Source organism: Aspergillus glaucus (assembly GCF_001890805.1).
Source record: "Aspergillus glaucus CBS 516.65 unplaced genomic scaffold ASPGLscaffold_38, whole genome shotgun sequence".
Taxonomy (NCBI): Eukaryota; Fungi; Ascomycota; class Eurotiomycetes; order Eurotiales; family Aspergillaceae; genus Aspergillus; species Aspergillus glaucus.
Genome location: NW_019170490.1, coordinates 1 through 18970, shown reverse-complemented (window position 1 = coordinate 18970; position 18970 = coordinate 1). Strand labels below are relative to the sequence as shown.

At 49.6% G+C, this 18970-nt stretch overlaps 7 protein-coding genes across 7 annotated transcripts; 3 read left to right on the top strand and 4 right to left on the bottom strand.

Annotated features, from left to right (window-relative positions):
- Positions 1-579: 579 nt before the first annotated feature.
- ASPGLDRAFT_62198 (dynamin-like GTPase vpsA) lies at positions 580-3865 on the bottom strand. Its single transcript, XM_022548514.1, has 8 exons — positions 3572-3865; positions 3422-3491; positions 3225-3319; positions 2390-3140; positions 1689-2330; positions 1379-1637; positions 1245-1329; positions 580-1191 (listed from the first exon to the last, which is right to left on the bottom strand). Exons 1-8 carry the CDS (start codon positions 3592-3594, stop codon positions 1023-1025), a joined length of 2094 nt encoding a protein of 697 aa, XP_022395574.1. The 5' UTR covers positions 3595-3865; the 3' UTR covers positions 580-1022.
- A 39-nt stretch (positions 3866-3904) lies between these two features.
- Positions 3905-6574, bottom strand: ASPGLDRAFT_53186 (H(+)-transporting V1 sector ATPase subunit A). Its single transcript, XM_022547922.1, has 5 exons — positions 6125-6574; positions 5965-6049; positions 5209-5873; positions 4250-5146; positions 3905-4195 (listed from the first exon to the last, which is right to left on the bottom strand). The coding sequence occupies exons 1-5, from the start codon at positions 6506-6508 to the stop codon at positions 4139-4141; spliced, it is 2088 nt and encodes a 695-aa protein (XP_022395573.1). The 5' UTR covers positions 6509-6574; the 3' UTR covers positions 3905-4138.
- Positions 6575-6715: 141 nt separating this feature from the next.
- ASPGLDRAFT_53185 (uncharacterized protein) lies at positions 6716-7587 on the bottom strand. Its single transcript, XM_022547921.1, has 2 exons — positions 7525-7587; positions 6716-7463 (listed from the first exon to the last, which is right to left on the bottom strand). The coding sequence occupies exons 1-2, from the start codon at positions 7573-7575 to the stop codon at positions 6948-6950; spliced, it is 567 nt and encodes a 188-aa protein (XP_022395572.1). The 5' UTR covers positions 7576-7587; the 3' UTR covers positions 6716-6947.
- A 372-nt stretch (positions 7588-7959) lies between these two features.
- Positions 7960-9534, top strand: ASPGLDRAFT_86201 (Auxin Efflux Carrier superfamily). The gene is made up of 4 exons (XM_022550371.1): positions 7960-8197; positions 8264-9071; positions 9125-9305; positions 9357-9534. The coding sequence occupies exons 1-4, from the start codon at positions 7966-7968 to the stop codon at positions 9444-9446; spliced, it is 1311 nt and encodes a 436-aa protein (XP_022395571.1). The 5' UTR covers positions 7960-7965; the 3' UTR covers positions 9447-9534.
- Positions 9535-12072: 2538 nt separating this feature from the next.
- Positions 12073-14101, top strand: ASPGLDRAFT_30274 (uncharacterized protein; the record flags this gene model as incomplete). The annotated part of the gene is made up of 5 exons (XM_022543932.1): positions 12073-12641; positions 12697-12791; positions 12842-13726; positions 13780-13927; positions 13987-14101. 5 exons carry the CDS (start codon positions 12073-12075, stop codon positions 14099-14101), a joined length of 1812 nt encoding a protein of 603 aa, XP_022395570.1.
- Positions 14102-14956: 855 nt separating this feature from the next.
- Positions 14957-16326, bottom strand: ASPGLDRAFT_30273 (ATP-dependent RNA helicase eIF4A; the record flags this gene model as incomplete). The annotated part of the gene is made up of 4 exons (XM_022543931.1): positions 14957-14976; positions 15039-15932; positions 15985-16239; positions 16296-16326. 4 exons carry the CDS (start codon positions 16324-16326, stop codon positions 14957-14959), a joined length of 1200 nt encoding a protein of 399 aa, XP_022395569.1.
- A 209-nt stretch (positions 16327-16535) lies between these two features.
- Positions 16536-18426, top strand: ASPGLDRAFT_53176 (SF3a splicing factor complex subunit PRP9). Its single transcript, XM_022547920.1, has 3 exons — positions 16536-16684; positions 16746-18136; positions 18190-18426. The coding sequence occupies exons 1-3, from the start codon at positions 16595-16597 to the stop codon at positions 18212-18214; spliced, it is 1506 nt and encodes a 501-aa protein (XP_022395568.1). The 5' UTR covers positions 16536-16594; the 3' UTR covers positions 18215-18426.
- The last annotated feature ends 544 nt before the right edge of the window (positions 18427-18970 follow it).

The window sequence follows — 18970 nt, the reverse complement described above, 5'->3', positions numbered from 1 at the left end:
TAAGATATGGTGTGTCTGGGGTGGGAAGCGTCGAGACGAGCTAAGGTGTGATTCGAGAGCTTGGGCGCAAATGCGAAATGAGCGATAGATTGTGTCTTCCTACTGTCGCGTTATTATCAGTACACCGGCGCAAAGAGCCTGCGAAGGGACCTCGCTTTCCCCATGAACTCTCCAGGTCCTTGAGAAAGCCCGAAGCAGGAAACTCACCAGTCCAGGGCCAAACTAGACACTACCCGGAGAGCAAACCGCGCAAAGCAACCGCAAAAGCAAAAGATCGTAGTGTGGCTATCTTAAAGGAACGAACAAGCCCACCTCAACCAAACTGAAAAGCAAAAGAGCGCGCGCTTGGTATAAGTAAAAGAATGGAACAAAAGAGGGAGAAGAGAGAGATCTCTCCAAAAAGATGGAAATGCCGTAGCCTAACTAAAACATCCTTTCTCTCTCATTCACCAGAATGCACAGGATACTGGCGACATCATTTTGTAGAGATGGGTTTTTTTTACTTTCTTTTATTTTGGATTGGGTATACAAAGGTTTATGGCGATAGACTGGTTTTGAAGAGTATACTCCTTTTCAGCTACTAATCTAAAGTGGTGCTATTTGAGGGCTTCTCAGGCACGTTTTTTCCATGTGGGATGTTGTGAATGAGAGTTCAGGCAGGTCTTCAAAGCAAAGCTCTCCACTGGCTACATCTTTGAATATCCACAGCTCAGACCGTCTAATGCTGTACATTCGCCATATAGAATAGTCTTTGAAAATACTCTAAGGAGGAGAACCTCGGAACATCAAACATCAACAAATCATTAATTGATACAAAGAAAGTCGTGATATCGAATCTCAGCTCAGACAACTTGACATCAAAAGGAACCGTTATGGTATGGAATCGAGACTTGACTTCGGAACGACGTGCAAACGTAAAACACAACACCTCCGAGGCAACACAACCAGACAGAACCCAAAAGAAAGCGAAAGGATCAGGGAAAGGAAACAGGCCATAGTTCGAGACAGAGTATTGAAGGCGATTACTGCACCTGGCTGACAATCTCGCTGGCGCGAGACAGACTCTCCACCATCTGCTGGCACTCTTTCCGTCGGCGGATCGTGTAATCGCTTTCCTTGAGCAAGTCGTCGAGTTCCTGGTTGCGATACATATTCTCGAGCAGTTCACGCTGCATCTCATCCTTGGTGAACCTAGGATACAGTCAGCATAAGATCCAAGATATGCGAAACGGCATGGTACGTACTGAACGAGAGTGTACATGATGGCCTTGGGAACCATGTCAATCATAGTCCGCTTGACGATGTTGTAGTACGAAGTGATCAGGAGTTCTGTAGCCATATTAGCTTGTAATCCATAGATTTGGCGGGCATTACTCACTGATAACCTCCACTTCAGCACTTTCGCGGTCCGACATGGTGGCCGACACCTTGAGGGTTGGCGGGGGAGGCTCCATAGCAGCCGCCTTCTTCTTGTTCTTGGAGGCCCAGAAACTTCCAAAGAATCCAGCGTTGTTGGTGGTTTCAGGCTGGGGTTCCAACGACGGGCTGTTCGCACGGCTCGCGAGAGGCTTGCCGGTCTTCGGGTCAACCTGGGTAGGCTTTCCGGCAACTTGACGTTCATTGACAATGGCCATGGCCTATTCCAGTTAGGATAGATCAAAGCAGTGAAGAGTGTTTGGAAAACTTACGCGGTGGCCATTGAGGAAGTCAGGGTGACCAGTGTTGATGTAGCATGACTCCATGTTGACCAGATCCCGCACCAGCTTGTTCGTTGGATCCATGCACTTCTTGAAGAAAGTAATGACGACGGCGTGGAACTTCTCCTTCAACATGGGGTATCTGCGGAACAGCTGCTTGTTCAGGAGTTGACCCAGGATACGAACAAGCTCGTCGTAGACCAGAGAGATACACTTCAAGCTGGGGTCCTCCATTCTTCTGATCTGTTGCTTGACAATCAATTCGAAAGCGGTGGTACCAACGAACAGCGAGGGTGAGGGACCAGATGAGTTGTAAAGGAACATCCGAATGTCCATGTCCTTCACAGCGTCGAAAGGATCAACTGCCTTGATACCGTTCGAGTAAAGCTCGTGGAAGACGAAGCTAATACGCGCACCGCCCGACAATTCTGCGCTAGAGAGTTCTTGGTTCCGTCCTTCCAAGACTGTGCGGTATTCGTTGCTAAATTCGGTGATGATGTTCAGAATAATGTTGGCACTGTTGCCCAACAGCGAATCACCAAGCTGCGAAAGCTCAGAACTGTACTTTTGAAGGGAGGAGGAAATGCGGGCCTTGATGTCTGGCAAGGTTTGTTTAATGTGCATCATGAGAATCTAATAACAAGCCAGTCAGCGAGTGCTCCATGCCCACACAATTGGCGTCGGGTACAAACCAAGTTCAGCTTTCTGGCCAAGTACGGTGTTCCGCAATATGAAGCCTTATTACGATATGCCTTGTGGTTTTCGAAGAAGTTCTTCTCATTCTCCAGAGCAGACGCGATTGGCCGCTTGTTCTCAATATCGCGCTGGCCACGGTTGACCACCGGCACATAACCCAAACGCAATGGAATAACCCTGCCCGCAAGGATATCCACAACGTCGGTTCCTTCGTCCATGAGGTCGACCTTTGTCAACACACCAATCGTACGTTGACCCTCCGGGTCCACCTCACGCGCCAGCTGCAGACCGTCCGAGTTGGCCAGATCCTGGTTGGCGGAGGTCACTGCAAGAATGATGGCGTTGGGCTTGCTAATGTACCTCATAACCATGTCCCTGATCTGTCGCTCGATATCCTTGGGCTGGTCACCCACGGGAACCTTGGTCAAACCGGGCAGATCGACAAGTGTGAGGGTAAGGACGTTGGGCGAGTAGATGCGGAGGTTAATCGGGATAGGCGAAATACCTGCATTCTTGCCGACTTTCGATTCGGTTTCGCGAACAATCTCTTCACGGATCTTGTTGAAATCGTAGAACTTCTGTCCGGGGATATGCAGGAACTCTCCGTACTCGTTCACGTTCGCCGCCTCGTCCGTCGTATTGTCCACCTTCTCGTCTGTCGATCCGTTCACCGAATTTCTTGCGGGTTTGTTGATAAGCTGCAGCACGAGGGGTCTCCGCGTAACAATTCCCGAACCACGAGGAAGACTATACAACCACTCTAGTCAGCCACTGAATCCACACGCACGCATACCACTACAACCATCGCACCGCGACCTGAGAGCCACTCACAAGTCCCGACCAACAATGTTTTCTAAAACCGAACTCTTTCCGCTCGACTGCGATCCGACGACGGCGATCTGGGGCAAATCGATGGGATTGGTAACCTAGAACAGACCAACAGATGTCAGTACGTATATGCGGCGGGGCGGGAAGCCGTCGCCGTCCAGGCAAAGCTCCCACCAGCTCCAAAAACACATTTCACTTACCCCGACTGTCGAAAAGACATCCTGGAGTTTGTTCACCAGCGAAATCAAGCTGGGGTCGTTGACGTTAATCCTGTGGAATCCTCGATGTTAGTCAGACCGCTCGGAGGTTTGGCTATCAGGGATAGGTAGCAGGGGGGGGTGTATGCGCACGAGAAGCCAGTCGGGCTAGCCATGGCTGGCGAGGATTATAGATAGACGCTCTAACCGGGGAATATTAAAACAGGAAATGGTATTAGGAAGAATGGGTATCGCTGTTGAGAGGCGCCGTTGGTGGTGGCGGACAGGAAGCGGGAGTGTCGAAGTTGCGGCCAAGTGTACGGAGTAGCTTCGCGAGGCCGATCAGTAGTATGGGGTAGATAGGCTCCGCCAGCTCGTTCTCACGGCAATACTGGGGTTTAAAAGGCAAATGGGTATAAAAAGAAGCAGCTGTCATTCAACTGCAAGTATTACGGAGAAATGTAAATTCTTACAGAAACTCTAGAGGTCCTTTAGTGCAGCCTGGGACGCGTCATGTGATATTCCAGCCAGCCGCACCACGATGCCTGATATCCATAGCAACCCAACGGTGGAATAATGAGTCAGATATAGCAAAAGAAAAAGGAAATAAATTCGTGACATCGCAAATAACTACAAATGGGAATTGGTTATGCTATACAGGCTCCCAACCAGATTACTGCCCGTCAAAAGTGCGCCACGTCCTACTCCATCAAGGACAGTTTACACGTCCGACACCGAGGCGAAGCGCTCCGTCATGGACTGGAGGACCTTCTCGTACTGTGGCGGAGTCAGTATGGGGACTGTCATTAGGATTTTCCTTTAGTAGCTCACCTTGTCTGTAACCTCTTCCCGGTTCTCTGGGAGCTCGAACTTCATACTCCGCAGGGAGGTCTGGATATCACCGGTTGCATCACGGACCTTAGCCCAGTTCTGACCCTGGGCAACGGCCTTCTGAGCCTCGTCATGGAAGCCCATGAATGCCTTCATCATGTACTCGGTCTTCCACAGCGGGCAGAATTGGTCGTAGTCACTGTAACCGTTCTGCTGCAAGAAGTCATCCTTCACCATAGCTGCCACGTCCAGTGTAATTTTATCCGAGTCACCCAATGCGGCCTTACCGACCAGCTGCACGACTTGGTCCAGATCCTCCGATTTGGTGAGCAGCTCTCGGACACTCTCACGCAGTCGAGGGAACTCAGGGTGGTCTTTCTCGTAGAATTTGTCGAGTACCGTAGTGTATTTACTGTAGGACATGGAGGTGTTGATGGAGGGGAAATGCTTCCGCTGGGCCAGCTTCTTGTCGAGACCCCAGAACACTTGCACAATACCCAGAGTAGCGCTAGTGACAGGGTCGGAGAAGTCACCACCAGGAGGACTGACAGCGGCGACGATACTGACACTGCCATTTCTTTCGGGGCTGCCCAGAGCAGTACTCTTACCCGCACGTTCGTAGAAGGAGGCAAGCTTGGCTCCCAGGTACGCAGGGAAACCCTGATCAGCAGGCATTTCTCCCAGACGGCCGGAAATTTCACGCAGCGCCTCTGCCCACCGCGAACTGGAGTCCGCCATCATTGCCACGTTCTTGCCCTGGTCACGGAAGTATTCGGCGATGGTGATACCGGTGTAAATAGAGGCTTCACGCGCGGCGACAGGCATGTTGGATGTGTTGGCAATCAAACAAGTACGCTTCATGATGGGTTCTTTGCGGCCCTCGACTTCAATAGAAAGCTGCCCGTGATCATTAGCACTAACACACCAAAGGTCAACCATGACGTATGCGCGCGACTCACCTCGGGGAAATCCATCAAGACTTCAGCCATCTCATTACCACGCTCACCACATCCGACGTAGACAATAATATCACTGTTGGAGAACTTGGACACACTCTGGGAAATGACAGTCTTGCCGCATCCAAAAGCACCAGGAATGCAGACAGTACCACCCTGGACACTGGGGAAGAGAGAGTCCAGCACTCTCTGTCCGACAACGAAGGGCGAGTCGGATGACAGTCTGTCGTTGACCGGTCTAGGCACACGCACCGGCCAGACCTGCATCATGCCGTGCTCTGTCTTCTTTCCATCGAACTCGATCTCCAAGAGCTTCTCCTCCACTGTGTAGCTTCCGGCCTCGGCTATCCGGGTGATGGTACCCCTGGAGCGGGGTGGGAGCAGGACCTTGTGTTGGTTCACCAAGCTGTTCTCAAAGACGGTACCCCAGATGTCACCTCCCGTAATGTGGTCGCCGACCTTCATCGTAGGCGTGAAGTCCCACTTCTTCTCACGATCCAGCGCATTTACCCGAATACCACTGGGGATGTAGATCGAATTGGAATCCGAGTAAATCTGCTTGAGGGGACGCTGGATACCGTCGTAAATCGTTTCCATCAGACCGGGGCCAAGCTCGACCGAAAGAGGCTTGCCGGTTCTGTACACAGGGTCACCGACAGCCACACCCGCTGCAATTCAAAAGAGCTATATTAGCTATCAGTGCATCCACATGCGATTATCAACTATCGCGGAGCAAGAGGGGAGCGAATGGAGCCGTACCGGTTTCCTCGTAGACCTGGATGGTGACCTTATCTCCATCGACACGGATGACCTCTCCGACGAGCTGACCAGCTCCTACATGGCACTATTTGGGACAGAAGAGTCAGGAAATAATGATAAAGCCATCGCATCATTGGAGGAAACCAAATGTTGATCTTACCAACTCATACATAGCACATCCGATCATGTTCTCGGCCACGACGACCGATCCGGAGACGGAGAAGATGGCGCCACGCTCGTCTCCATCATTCTCGTCTTTTGCAGGCGCCATGGTGTGTGAAGCGGGAGTGCGAATAGACGGAATTGGAAGAGAAGGTACACGATGTTCGATAGTAGAATTAGTGTTGTTATTGCTGATGCTGTAGCTCCAACTGGAGGTCGTCGAAGTGGGTGAGTCCGGGAGCGGTGGCAGGTTGGCAGGTCCGGGCGGTGATGAGGAGGAGCCGTCGTCGTCGACGGTTACAGATGGGAGCTCCTCGCGACTGCCTATCAGATCCAGCAGTGATGGCCGTGCTTTAAGACGGTTAACTCCCAAGCCTAGCATGCAGAATTCTTTTTTATTTGAATCTTTGTTAAGAAAATGAGTTCGCTTCTCTGTCTTTAGTAACTTTCCCCTGGAAGTGTTTACCTGGTCTGGTCTGGGCTTATCCACGGCCACTAAGATTAATCCGGGAGATCCCAAAGAGGCGTTGCTGGACAGTGCTGAGATCGACTTGGCTTTTTATCATCAATGTCTCGAAGTTTATAGTGGGCTTAGTTCTTTCAATTGCTGTTCAACGGCCATTTTGATGAATAGCACTACTCTATGCGAACGGCCGACCTTACTTCCCAACAGTAAGGTCCACGAATATATCACCGCTACATTGTCGACTCACATCCTTTGTTAGGATATCGCAGCCAGAAAACTATGTCCTAATGAGGCAGTTTAACCAGAATGACACTGACGACTCAAAGCACACCACAACTCCTGTCTCGGATACAGCTCATAACTGTTTTTTCGGCGCTTTCCCTCCCTTTTTCGGCTTATGACCGTCTCTGCCTCCCCTCCTACCTCTATAAATCCAATCCCCATCAACTGAGCTCAATAACTCCTCCACATCTTTTGTAGCAACTGATACAGCCACTGCTTCAGTATTCACATGTTCAGCAGCAACACGCACACACTTCAGTGCAAGTCTGTCCTCATCCTCTCCCTGTCCCGAACTCTGCACCAACAAGAGCGTATCTCCGTCTCTTGTTGTCTCCTCATCCGCAATAAGGAACACACGTGAGTCAACAATGCTCCCATCTGCGTTATCATTCAGGAATTGGGCGACATCGTGAATACTCCATCCAAGAAACGGGGATCTGAATGGAGATTCAATGGGAGGATGGGTCACTGAGCTCCTGGTGTATTGATGAAGCGTGTTCCTATTGTTGTCGGGCAGAAATAGGAGTGTTGGAGAGGAGTCGAGATCAATGGCACATTGGTAGGCTTTAGTGAGGATAGGTGAGATGATCTGGATTCTTCATGTCTTAGTCTTAACTCGTAAATGATTACAACTTCAGTGATTTACGTACTGGAGGTGATATGTCACAGACACAAATTACTGCGATGAGTGATTCGCCCATCGTGTCTTGACCCGGTATACAACTGATCCTATATGGAGCGCGGTGCAAACATTAGCTGAATGTGGGACTAGAAGTAGTATGTAGTGACACGTGGGTCATTATATGGGCAGGTTTGACTAGGGCTACCACCCAGCAGGACAATGTTATCCAGCATCCCTAATACAACCTACTCAATAGTAGCAAAGACATAGAAGCCAGAATCATTCATCCAAGATCGAGTATTTAGTGAAATCATCCAAGTAAATCTCCTGGCAATGACGCCATGACATCACTGTATCCAAGTTTCAAGTTCCAAGTTCCCGGAGCACACGACGGCTTTCTTAAAAACCCCGAGCCTTCAATCCCAAAAACATCCTGGTAAACATTTACTGGGATCGAATAACACTCACCATGGGCGCGGAAGGGTTTGTTGCGCCGTTGCTGGGCGCATTGCAAGCCTGCGTGTCCGTCCTACTTACCATCTGCTACGGAGTCGCGGCTCAGCGATTACAATTGATGCACAAAGAATCGATTGACGATATGGCATGTCTGAGCGTCAAACTCTTCCTACCTGCGTTGATTGTTGTGCATTTGGGCGAGCAATTGCATGCTGGGAATATGTTGAACTATGTTCCTGTCTTGGGTTGGTGATAACCTCTCTTCTTTTCCTGATGAAGGGGATTGCTGATGGATGGATATATTGTATTAGTTTGGTCATTTATTTACACCGGCAGCTCGATCGGATTTGCATACGTCGTCTCGAAAGTACTCAAACTTCCGCCCTGGGTTACACCGGCTTGCGCCTTCAACAACACCACGTCACTCCCGTTGCTTCTCTTACAGTCTCTGGAAAGCGTTGGAAGTCTGCACCCGATTGTTCGCGGTGAAGATACCGTCCCGGATGCCATTCGTCGGGCTCAAAGTTACTTCCTCGTTTGCGCTGTGGTCAGCAAGACTATTGGATACGCTGTTGGACCTGGGCTGCTCGAAACCCAGACCAACAATGACAATGGACAAGGTAGACGCGTATCAGAAGCAGAACAGGGTGATGCTGAGTCGCAACATGCTTCAGCAGCGGAGCAGGAGGATGTCAATGAGGAGACTTCTCTACTCCCGGACCGCGCACACAAAACAGGTCGTCAGATTCGCAGTCAGATCAAGCACTACGGGGGATGTATTACGTCTTGCCTCCCGAAACGGGTCAAGCAACGACTACTGGCACCATTCGAGTCCCCCTTTGCAGATGTCATGATTACTTGTACGACTGTCGGTGTGATATTGGGATCTGTTCCACAATTACACAAGGCATTCTTCAACCACTCAGATGATGGTGGTATATTCAACGCATGGTTAACCTCCAGCGTCAAGAATATTGGCCAGTTATTCACAACGCTTCAAATCTTCATCGTCGGAGGAAAACTAGGTCTCAGCTTCGAACGGATGAAAGGTGGCACTGGTCGTATTCCGTTCAGGGCGATTTTGACTATCTTCCTCGTTAGATTGGTTCTATGGCCTGCGTATGTATATCCCTGCTCACAACAAGGCAATTAAGCTAACACTCTGGTAACAGAATCAGCATTTCCGTCATCTATGCTTTGGCCAAGGGAACCAACATCCTCCAAACCGATCCGATTCTCTGGTTCAGTATGATGCTCATGCCTGCTGGACCGCCGGCGTTGGTGATATCAGGATTAGCTGAATTGGCTAAGATTCCTGAGACGGAGGAGATTGAAGTTGCGAAGACGTTGACGGTAGGATACCCCGAATGATTTTCTTCTATGAAATTAAGCTAACGTTTGAAGATCATGTATGCATTGTCGCCGTTTGTATGTCTGTCGATTACGGGAGCGTTGAAAGCTTCTCAAGCTGCGTTGGAGGCGAGGAGTTCATGAGGTTGGTAATTGTACGATATTGTATATATTGCATAGGAGCTTGTTACGGAGTTCCAAGTAGTATGTTAAAAAAAAAAAAAGATCCAATAATGCGTTCTTCCTCGGGCTACATACATCATTGGGGAGCTCATCCTACATCCACCACGCCAGGAGTACTTTGGGCATACGTTGATTAATTTTCATTTGATACTAATACATATTTCCCGTCAAACCCAATTACTGGAAGTGAATCCATTATGCCAACCCTGGCCACCTTCGTAAACGACATTCGAGCGAAATGACTTACTTCTGTAATAACGTGATGGTTAGCCCTCACATCCATCCTTTATCAAGCATCCCACCAGTTCCTTCTGTCAGGATCACAGGAAGTAGGGTACATACTCCGCAGCCCTTGCAAGCGCAGTTGTTGTTGCAGGAGCAGCTCTGGGCACCCCCGCAGGAGCAGTTCGATCCGCAGTCACAGCCGGCCATTGTGGATGATTTTGTGAGGATGAAGGATGGTTAAAAAGTAAGTATGTTTTGATTTGTTCAGTTCAAGGTCAGGTGGTGTGATTTGAGGACACCGGAGACAACTATGCTGGGGGTTATATATAGGTTAAGATGGTGGCGGTTTACATATCCGGGGACCATGGACGCATCATTATGGCGTCAAGGAGGAAATGGATGTCTGGGGATGGTTCCAATGGCTTCAATGGTTCCAGGGAGAGGGTTCTAGAAGGGAATTTATATGTATGATGTTGCTGAAGATGGTGTGGTGGCTCTTTTCTACTCCATTCGGCCTTTTCTATGCAGAGTCCGTACTCATGTACTCTGGCATATCGTACGAAAATAAGATCGCTCTGTGCAGGATCGTTGAATATACAGGTGTACTCTGCGGTACATTCGGAACGCAACGTCATAATGTGGTCTTGCTTTATTGACCCTTTTCCGCATTCGACTTCTTCCGTGGCTCGTCTAAGGCTTATTCTCAGTGGGATATTCTCCGTGCACTGCTACATTGTAAGCAAGTTCATGATGAACTTGCCCTGCCTAGGCCGCACCAAACGGCCCGTCCGCATCCTTCACGCCTAACAGTCGTCAGGAAATACCCTGCATCATGAGTGATGACCGAATGGCCTACCACGTATGTTGCCCAAGTGGAACAGCCTCCATCTGCGGGGGCTCCGTGTTGTGTTGTCGATAAGAGCAGCGGCTTGTTACTTGTCTTCTTTCAGCCCAGGGATGCAATGGAGCCGTACTAAGTACGAAGTACGGAGTATATCGGGCTGCCATTGCTACAGGAATGGTCTTGAGCAGATGATGTGTCGTGTGTTCACGGTCCCTGTCTTTCCTGTCGTTTATTATCGTAGTCAGAAGGTCGTCAGCTGCAACTTATCGATGTCCAGATGATCATGACGATATGCTACCAAGAGTACACTCCGTGGAGTAGAGTCTCCGACCGCTGCGGAATGTTGACCATCTTCCATGGAGAAACTCATGGAGTAAATTGTCTTCTTCTTAGCTCGACAGTTCTCCTCTGCATTAGGATTCCGGATACTCCCATGTTTCAGATAATTGAGGGGACTAAGCCCGAGGCCTAACGGCCTCCATAGTATATCAATCCGATGTAGCGTCTTTATGCGCGCAAGCATAAAGAGAACCCGTTTGAATAGACACCGATATCTCTAATGATAATAGAATAATAAACTTGGTGGTGAAGGCGTAATCTAGAGTTGATGGCTGCTCATTCTCTTCCCCCTCCTCCGTGACCCGAGCGTTGTTCCTCTCCGCCAACTTCCTCAACTTCTTTCTCAACTACATTCATCCATCTTGCTTGTCTTTACCAGACGTCTTGCCCGCTCCCACTGATCTTTATATTTACGACTATCTTCGATCCCGACAGTTTCCTATTCCCCTTCCGCCTTCCGTTTCTTCGTCATCGAACTGCTCCGCTTTCCTTCTCCGACCTGATACCGAGCTTCTTCCCAATCCGATAAGAATCACGCCCCGTCTCACCAATTTTGGAATAGCTTGGTGTTATACTCTCGCGGAATTCAATCTGATCGGTACGCTCTTGCGTTCCTCGTCTCCCTATCGAGCGAAATCGAGAATCACCAGGCGTTCTGTGTCAGTTTCGAGCTTCAGAACGTGGGTTAGCTCCGGCGGTATACTATCATCAGTTAGTCACTCGCCACTGGTGTAGGTCTGCTCGCCTGGTTCTTGGTTAAGAGCCGGGTAACAGGGGCAGATCTGACAGACTGCCTTCGATCTGGCATACAACCGCCCTTCTCCCATCCCCTCCGCTGCTCCCGACCATCCTCACTCTCCTATTCCCTCCGACGCTACGAACGTGACCCCCACCGCCCAGGGTCGCTCGTCACCGCAGACCCCGTTGGAAACCGATATAAGTTATCGTGGAGAAGCTGGTTTAGTCGGGAGCGTGGATTCTACGGTTTCTCGTCGACGACGCCGTCGCCCTTCCACCACACCTAGTACCTCCGGCTACTCGACATCTGCGGGAACTGAACCTCTTCCAGACGATCATTCGGGAAGCGAACCCGCTTCTCAGGAACAATCACATACGATCCAGTCTCACGCCCACTCTAGGGGCCCTTCGCCGTCTCCCAAGCGCAGGCGCCTGTCCAATATGCGACTCGATGGTATTTCGAGTGCAAACGGTTACAGTCAAGGGTCAAACGGCACCGCTTCATCGCCATCGCGGAAAACCGACCAGACCCCTTATGTGTCGTTCAACGGGGATACACCTACAAACGGACACGCCAAACCATCTGCCAACCTCCCATCATACTATGGTCATGATCGAGAGGAGGTTACCCGGATTCTGATTCAGAGTCTGTATGAGCTGGGATATAATGGAGCGGCGTCATTACTAGGCAAGGAAAGCGGCTACCAGCTGGAGAGTCCAGCAGTTGCTAAATTCCGCAATGCTGTGTTGGAAGGGCGATGGCCGGAGGCTGAGAGTATCTTACTCCAGTCGTTTTACCCTTATAACGGGGGTTCAGGAAAGACTGGCCACAGCAAGGAGAAGTTATTACTGGCAGAAGGTGCCGACAAGAGTGAGATGCTTTTTTATCTTCGACAGCAGAAATTCCTGGAACTATTAGAGGCCCGAGATCTGGGAGCCGCGTTGATTGTTCTTCGCCATGAACTGACCCCTCTTAATTACGACATTGGACGTCTTCATGCTCTTTCTAGGTGTGTAATATACATCGGGAAGTTTCTTACATGGATGCTGACCTTTTCCGATCAGTCTCCTTATGTGCCCGCCTGAACATCTTCATGATCAAGCCAGATGGAATCGTCCCATAAGTAGTTCCCGAGAGCGATTATTATCGGAACTCTCCAGTAAGAACCCCCAAGGATCCGGTAATGGAAGAAATTCTAATTGGCTTTAGAATTTATTTCGCCGTCTGTAATGATCCCGGACAACCGTCTTGCGATATTATTAGATCATGTCAAAAAGAGCCAGATAAACCAGTGTTTATATCACAATACGGCAACCCCCCCTTCGTTATACTCGGATCATATGTGCGACAAAGCCGATTTCCCCCTTCAAACCGCAATAGAATTGAGCCAGCACTCGGATGAAGTATGGTTTTGTGAATTCTCGCATGATGGCACGAAACTGGTCACGGCGGGCCGGGACCGCAGTGTGATAATTTACGATACAAGCTCGTTTGACGTACTTCATAAATTGACAGAGCATGATGACGGTGTCGCGCAGGCCAGTTGGAGCCCTGATGATACCAAGCTGATTACCTGCTCTCAGGATAAGATGGCTCGGGTGTGGAGTGTCGAGACCGGCCGCTGCCTTTTGACGATTGACCATCATCGCGAACCCATAACAGCTGCCGCCTGGGCAGCCGACGGGGAGTCTTTTGTCACCGCTTCTCTTGACCTGGAATCGCAACTCTGCCATTGGAGCATGCGTGGTCATGCTCTCTACATGTGGCCACGAGGCTTCCGTGTCCAAGACTGTACCATTAGTGCTGATGGGCGACGCTTGGTCGCCGCGGATGTTGATGGAAAGGTGCACGTTTATAATATGCACACGCACGAAGAAGAATACTGTCTACCCATGAAGAGCAAACCGACATCTATTGCCATCAGCCGAGATTCACAGCATATGCTCGTGAATCTGTCCGAAGGTCAGATCCACCTCATCGATATCGATACGACAGAAGTTGTTCGTCGCTTTCAGGGGCAAAAACAAGGCTCCTATGTTATTCGGAGTACATTTGGTGGAGCTGCTGAGAACTTTGTTATCAGTGGAAGTGAAGGTAAGACATATCGTTTCCTGCTCGTCTCGTTCCATTGCTAATAACCTATCTAGATGCTTGTGTATACGTGTGGCACAAAGAGAACGGGGATCTCGTCGAGACGTTGGAGGGGCATATTTCTGGCTGCGTAAATGCGATATCTTGGAATCCTATGAATCCTGGCATGTTTGCTTCAGCAGGTGATGACTACTTGGTCAGAATGTAAGCGACCTCTCTCCCTCTTTATGTTTGACGTGTATCAGACTAACGAGAACTCGCAGTTGGACTCGAGAGAGTGACACACCACGAAGCACTGTCCGTGGCATTCAGAGAGCAATGGCCTCGAAGTTCCTTCCGCGTACCAGCGCCTTACGATCAACGTCAAGTTTCCAATAATCTCGGTCCGAATCCGTTATCTTACTCTTTCAGTATCGATACTCTAATTAAATCCCATAAGATTTGAACTGCAGAAGATCAATCCACGTTTACCCATTTGCTCGTTTCGCATATATATAGGTTTAGGTCCCAGTTTCCAGTTCCCAGTTCCCCCAGAGTAACAAGAACATTTATCTCACGCTTATCAGTATCTTCATGCACATGGTTCTTATTCTCGGTTTTGGCTCTCGGTTGCAGGGTGTGTTTTCTTGCGTTTATGTGTGTTTTTCTTTACTAGGAGTTATTGCTATATTGTTTCTCGTTTATGTACTAGACCCAGAACCAGACTTGCATAATCTATGAGAATATCATGAAATATCGAGGGTTACTTTACTTTTAGTGACCAGTAGTATACATAAAAGCGTAGATGGATATATTTCATTGTATGCAGCCAGACCAGGTAACAACAATCAGAGCAAAGAAAAGATAAGCAGATAAATACTCCAAGATACTTGCTGAACTCCGGAAAACAATTGTAAAACCAGTTGTCTAGATAAATAACGACGTACGGAGTCAGTATTCCTTCCTCTTTTCCATGAAAGATCTAACTCACCAATTTGGTATTTTACCCTTTCCTCCACGCTATATTGGCCCTTTTTTCCCTCTAGACTTTTGGTTCTCCGCTACATATGCTATGTAGTGTAGTACAGGCGGGTATATTCTCATTCCCGACATCTCCCTTCTAATATCGTAACGGAAAAGGCAAGAAGGGAGCACATTATATTTCAAGACCGTGGGCATGTCATGTCGTTGAATTAATAAATCGCCAGTGACAGGGAGTATTCTCGTTGCATGAATTGCAATGGCGTGGTTCGATTAAGAAAGAAGATCGGCGACTGGTATATTGTCAGTGGACTGTCATCTGTAGTATTTATTGAATGGAGGTTGAAGGACTCACCGTTCATGGGCATTTCATCAATCTGTGTAGAGTAGTAGAGTTCGATATCACGCAGGATCCGGACGTCGTCGCTGGTAACAAAGTTGATGGCAACACCTTTCCTACCGAAACGACCGCTACGACCGATACGGTGGATGTAATTTTCACGGTTGGTGGGCAGGTCATAGTTGATGACCAGGGACACCTGCTGGACATCGATACCACGAGCCCAGACATCGGTGGAGATAAGAACACGCGAGTTGCCCTGTCGGAAGTCTTGCATAATGCTGTCACGCTCCTTCTGAGGCATCTCACCGTGCATACTGGAGACGGTGAAGTTGGCCTCACGCATCTTGTCGGCGAGCCAGTCGACCTTGCGGCGGGTGTTGCAGAAGATGACTGCCTGTGTGATGGTCAAGGTGTCGTAGAGATCGCAAAGAGTATCGAATTTCCATTCTTCCTTCTCGACGGCGATGAAGTATTGCTTGATGCCTTCCAGGGTCAATTCGTCACGCTTGACCAGCACGCGCACCGGGTCTGTCATGAACTTGGTTGTCATGTCGAGGACATCGTAGGGGAGGGTAGCGGAGACCACGACGACTTGTGTGGCTGGGGGGAGGTAACGGTAGACGTCGTAGATCTGCTCACGGAATCCGCGGTTAAGGAGTTCGTCGGCTTCATCGAGGACGAGCATCTTGATGTGACGGGTGCGCAGGTTGCGCCGGCGGATCATGTCTGCGACTCTGCCCGGTGTTCCCGAGACGACGTGCTGACCGTAATCGAGTTTCCGGATGTCTTCACCAATATTTGTTCCTCCAATACAAGCGTGACATTGGACGTTCATGTAGTCACCGAGGGCCATGATAACGGACTGAATCTGGGTTGCAAGTTCGCGAGTCGGGGAAAGGACAAGGGCTGCCAGAGTTAGCCACCACACAACCACTGGGTGTAAATGAAATTCGCATACCCTGACTCTCACGAACGACGGTATCAATAACCTGAAGGATACTAACCGCGAATGTAGCCGTTTTACCGGTACCGGACTGCGCCTGGGCAATGGTATCGCGACCTTTGCAGATCTGGACAATCGCACGCGACTGGACCGCAGAGGGAGACTCATATCCGTATGCGTAGATACCCCGAAGAAGGCTTTCCTTCAGGTGCATGTCCTCGAAGGTCGGGGCGACCGTCACCTCCTTGGAGGTGTTAAACTCCATCCGGTCTGATTTTGCGCCGTCAGTACGCATAGATTGTGAAGAAAACTCTTTCGAATCTTACCATCAGCACGTCTGTCAATACCGTCCGCCATAGTGTATGAATATCTGCTTCGCTGCCACTCAAGGGTAAAACTGTAGGATTAATTCAATGACTTGGTTTGCTGGCGCGTGGCTTCGTTGCAGAATCGAGAGCTTTCCTGCGCAGGTCTGGCTCGGCCATCGGTGGCACCGCGAAAATCACGTGACGCGCCTCGCCGCAAAGCTCTCTTGAGAAGCTTCAAACTGCCGCATGACGTTCAATGCTAAACATAACAGCCACATCAGCTAAAGAGGAGGATTTGTTTTTCCAGCTGCTTCACAATGGTGCTTGAAGAACAGAGATTTATCCATGAAGACCTCGAGAGGTTAGAGCAAGCCGTCGCGGATCGCGTGGCCGAAGACCCTCGCAATGTAAGTCATTTATCCTAACATCTGTCGCGATACTTGATCTAACCAGTTTGCCCTGTTCCAGATTCGAGACCGACTTGCTCGCGACCACGAAGTTGCCCTTTTCCTAGCGCGTATCGAAGACCAATCGAAACGGTTACTCGAGGTTTACAACGACGCGGAGGGTGCACGCGAGAAAGAAGTCCAGTCGATTTCGACCGGCGACCAATTCGAGGAGTTCTACAAGCAACTGAATGATATCAAGGACTTCCACAAGCGCTATCCAAATGAACCCGTCGAGAACCTCGAACGAGCCTATAAACGTCGTGAAGGAGAACCGATAGGGGTCAACATTGACAACATGTTCAGCGGTGAAGAAGGGTTTGGACAGTTCTTGGACCTGACGACACAACACGAAGACTATCTGAACCTCCCTGGCGCGAAGCGGTTACCGTACACTCAATACCTCGAGGTGTTCGACTCTTTCGTCCCTCCGCACCTCCTGATTAAACGACCCAACAAGATCTCGGATAGATACTTTAACTATGTCGGAGAGCTCGCGACCTACTTGGAGAATTTCATCAAGAAGGTCCGACCTTTGCAAGGTCTCGACACATTGTTCGCCAGCTTTGATGAGGAATTTGAGAGGCAATGGACAACGAACGAAGTTCCTGGGTGGGCTGAGGAGAAGGCTGAAGATGACATGCAAGGACCGAAAACTGAGGGGTCAGGAGAGGGTATCTGGTGTCCGGACTGTGAGAAGGAGTTCAAGAACGAGAATGTCTACAAGAACCACTTGACTGGTAAAAAGCACATTCGGGCCGCCGAGGCCCGTAAAGCTGCCGGGGGAGGAGACGAAAGTTCAGCATCAACGAATACTGGCGCATCATCTGCCGTTCATCGCCTGAAGGAACGCGCGGTGGCTGAACGTGAACACCGGGTCCGTTCGCTGGCCAAGGTTCTCGAGAAGGAGCGCCAGGCTACACGCATCAACGTTGAGCGGAAGCAAGGCATGACGGAGCGTGAACGCCAGATGGAACTTGATGCTATTTATGCTGAGTCTGAGATTCCTGGCGAAGGTCGTGAAGAAGAGGAGTCCGACAATGAAGGAGACGATCGAATCTACAACCCCCTCAAATTGCCGCTGGCATGGGACGGCAAGCCCATTCCATACTGGCTTTACAAGCTGCATGGGCTGGGTGTTGAATATACCTGCGAGATATGCGGAAACTTTGTTTACATGGGCCGTCGTGCGTTCGACAAGCACTTTTCAGAGGCATTGCACATTTTCGGTCTCAAGTGCTTGGGTATCACATCGAATACGAACCTCTTCCGGGAGATCACTCGGATCGAAGATGCCGTCAAGCTATGGGAGAAGCTCGAGCAGGAGAAGAAGAAGGACAGAGATTCTCGCGACAACGTAGTACAGATGGAGGATGCAGAGGGCAATGTCATGCCCGAAAGAGTATACCTGGAGTATGTCCCCCCTTTCTTCGTTTGGCTTAACAGATATGCTGACTACGCTCAAGTCTTCAAAAACAGGGTATTCTCTAGTTCACCCTTTCCGTCTGTTTCTTTTATTTCTTCGATATATTGGGTTATTGTGTTAAAAGCTCGGAGTTTGGCGGACGTTGGCTTTCCATTTCCACGGTGTCTTGGACGTGTTAACCGGCTGTTATCATCGGCATATGCTTTCTTGAAATCCTCTTGTATTCTACTAGAGACTACATCTACTGAGATATTATACCACTTCACCTGCTTTCATCCAAGCTGCTTCACCCCATGGTCCTTGGGTAGTCCGGCATGGTCGCAATGCAATGTCGCTCTGCACGGAAATAAGAATGGTCAGTTTGAGCCTGCAAGTGATCACGACTGATCTGATATTGTACAGGATTGTAGTTTAGTTGTGATGAAAGTCAAGGTGGATTAATAGTTGGTCCGATTACCGAGGCCGACAGACCTCTCATATACGGACACACACATTCGGTTTAGATAGCAGTAGTAGTAGTAGTAGTTGCTATTTTACGTCGGAAAAGTGGCACGTGCGTTGGTCACGTGCCCACAAAGATCCCGGAGCGGAATATACGACGGGCGAAGCGGACTCGCCTATCTAGTAGCTAAGCTAATTTTTATCATACATACTGGCAAAGGCTCTCCCATAGGGGCCCGCCTATGATTATTGGGGCCGCGTTCAGCGGCGCACACATTCTGTGGAGGAAGGTGGGAGGCGAAAAAAAAGGAGGGGGTTAGGAGGAAAGTCATGAAGAGTTTTGAAGTGGAGTTGGTTAGTGCGTGGGGCATATCGTGTGG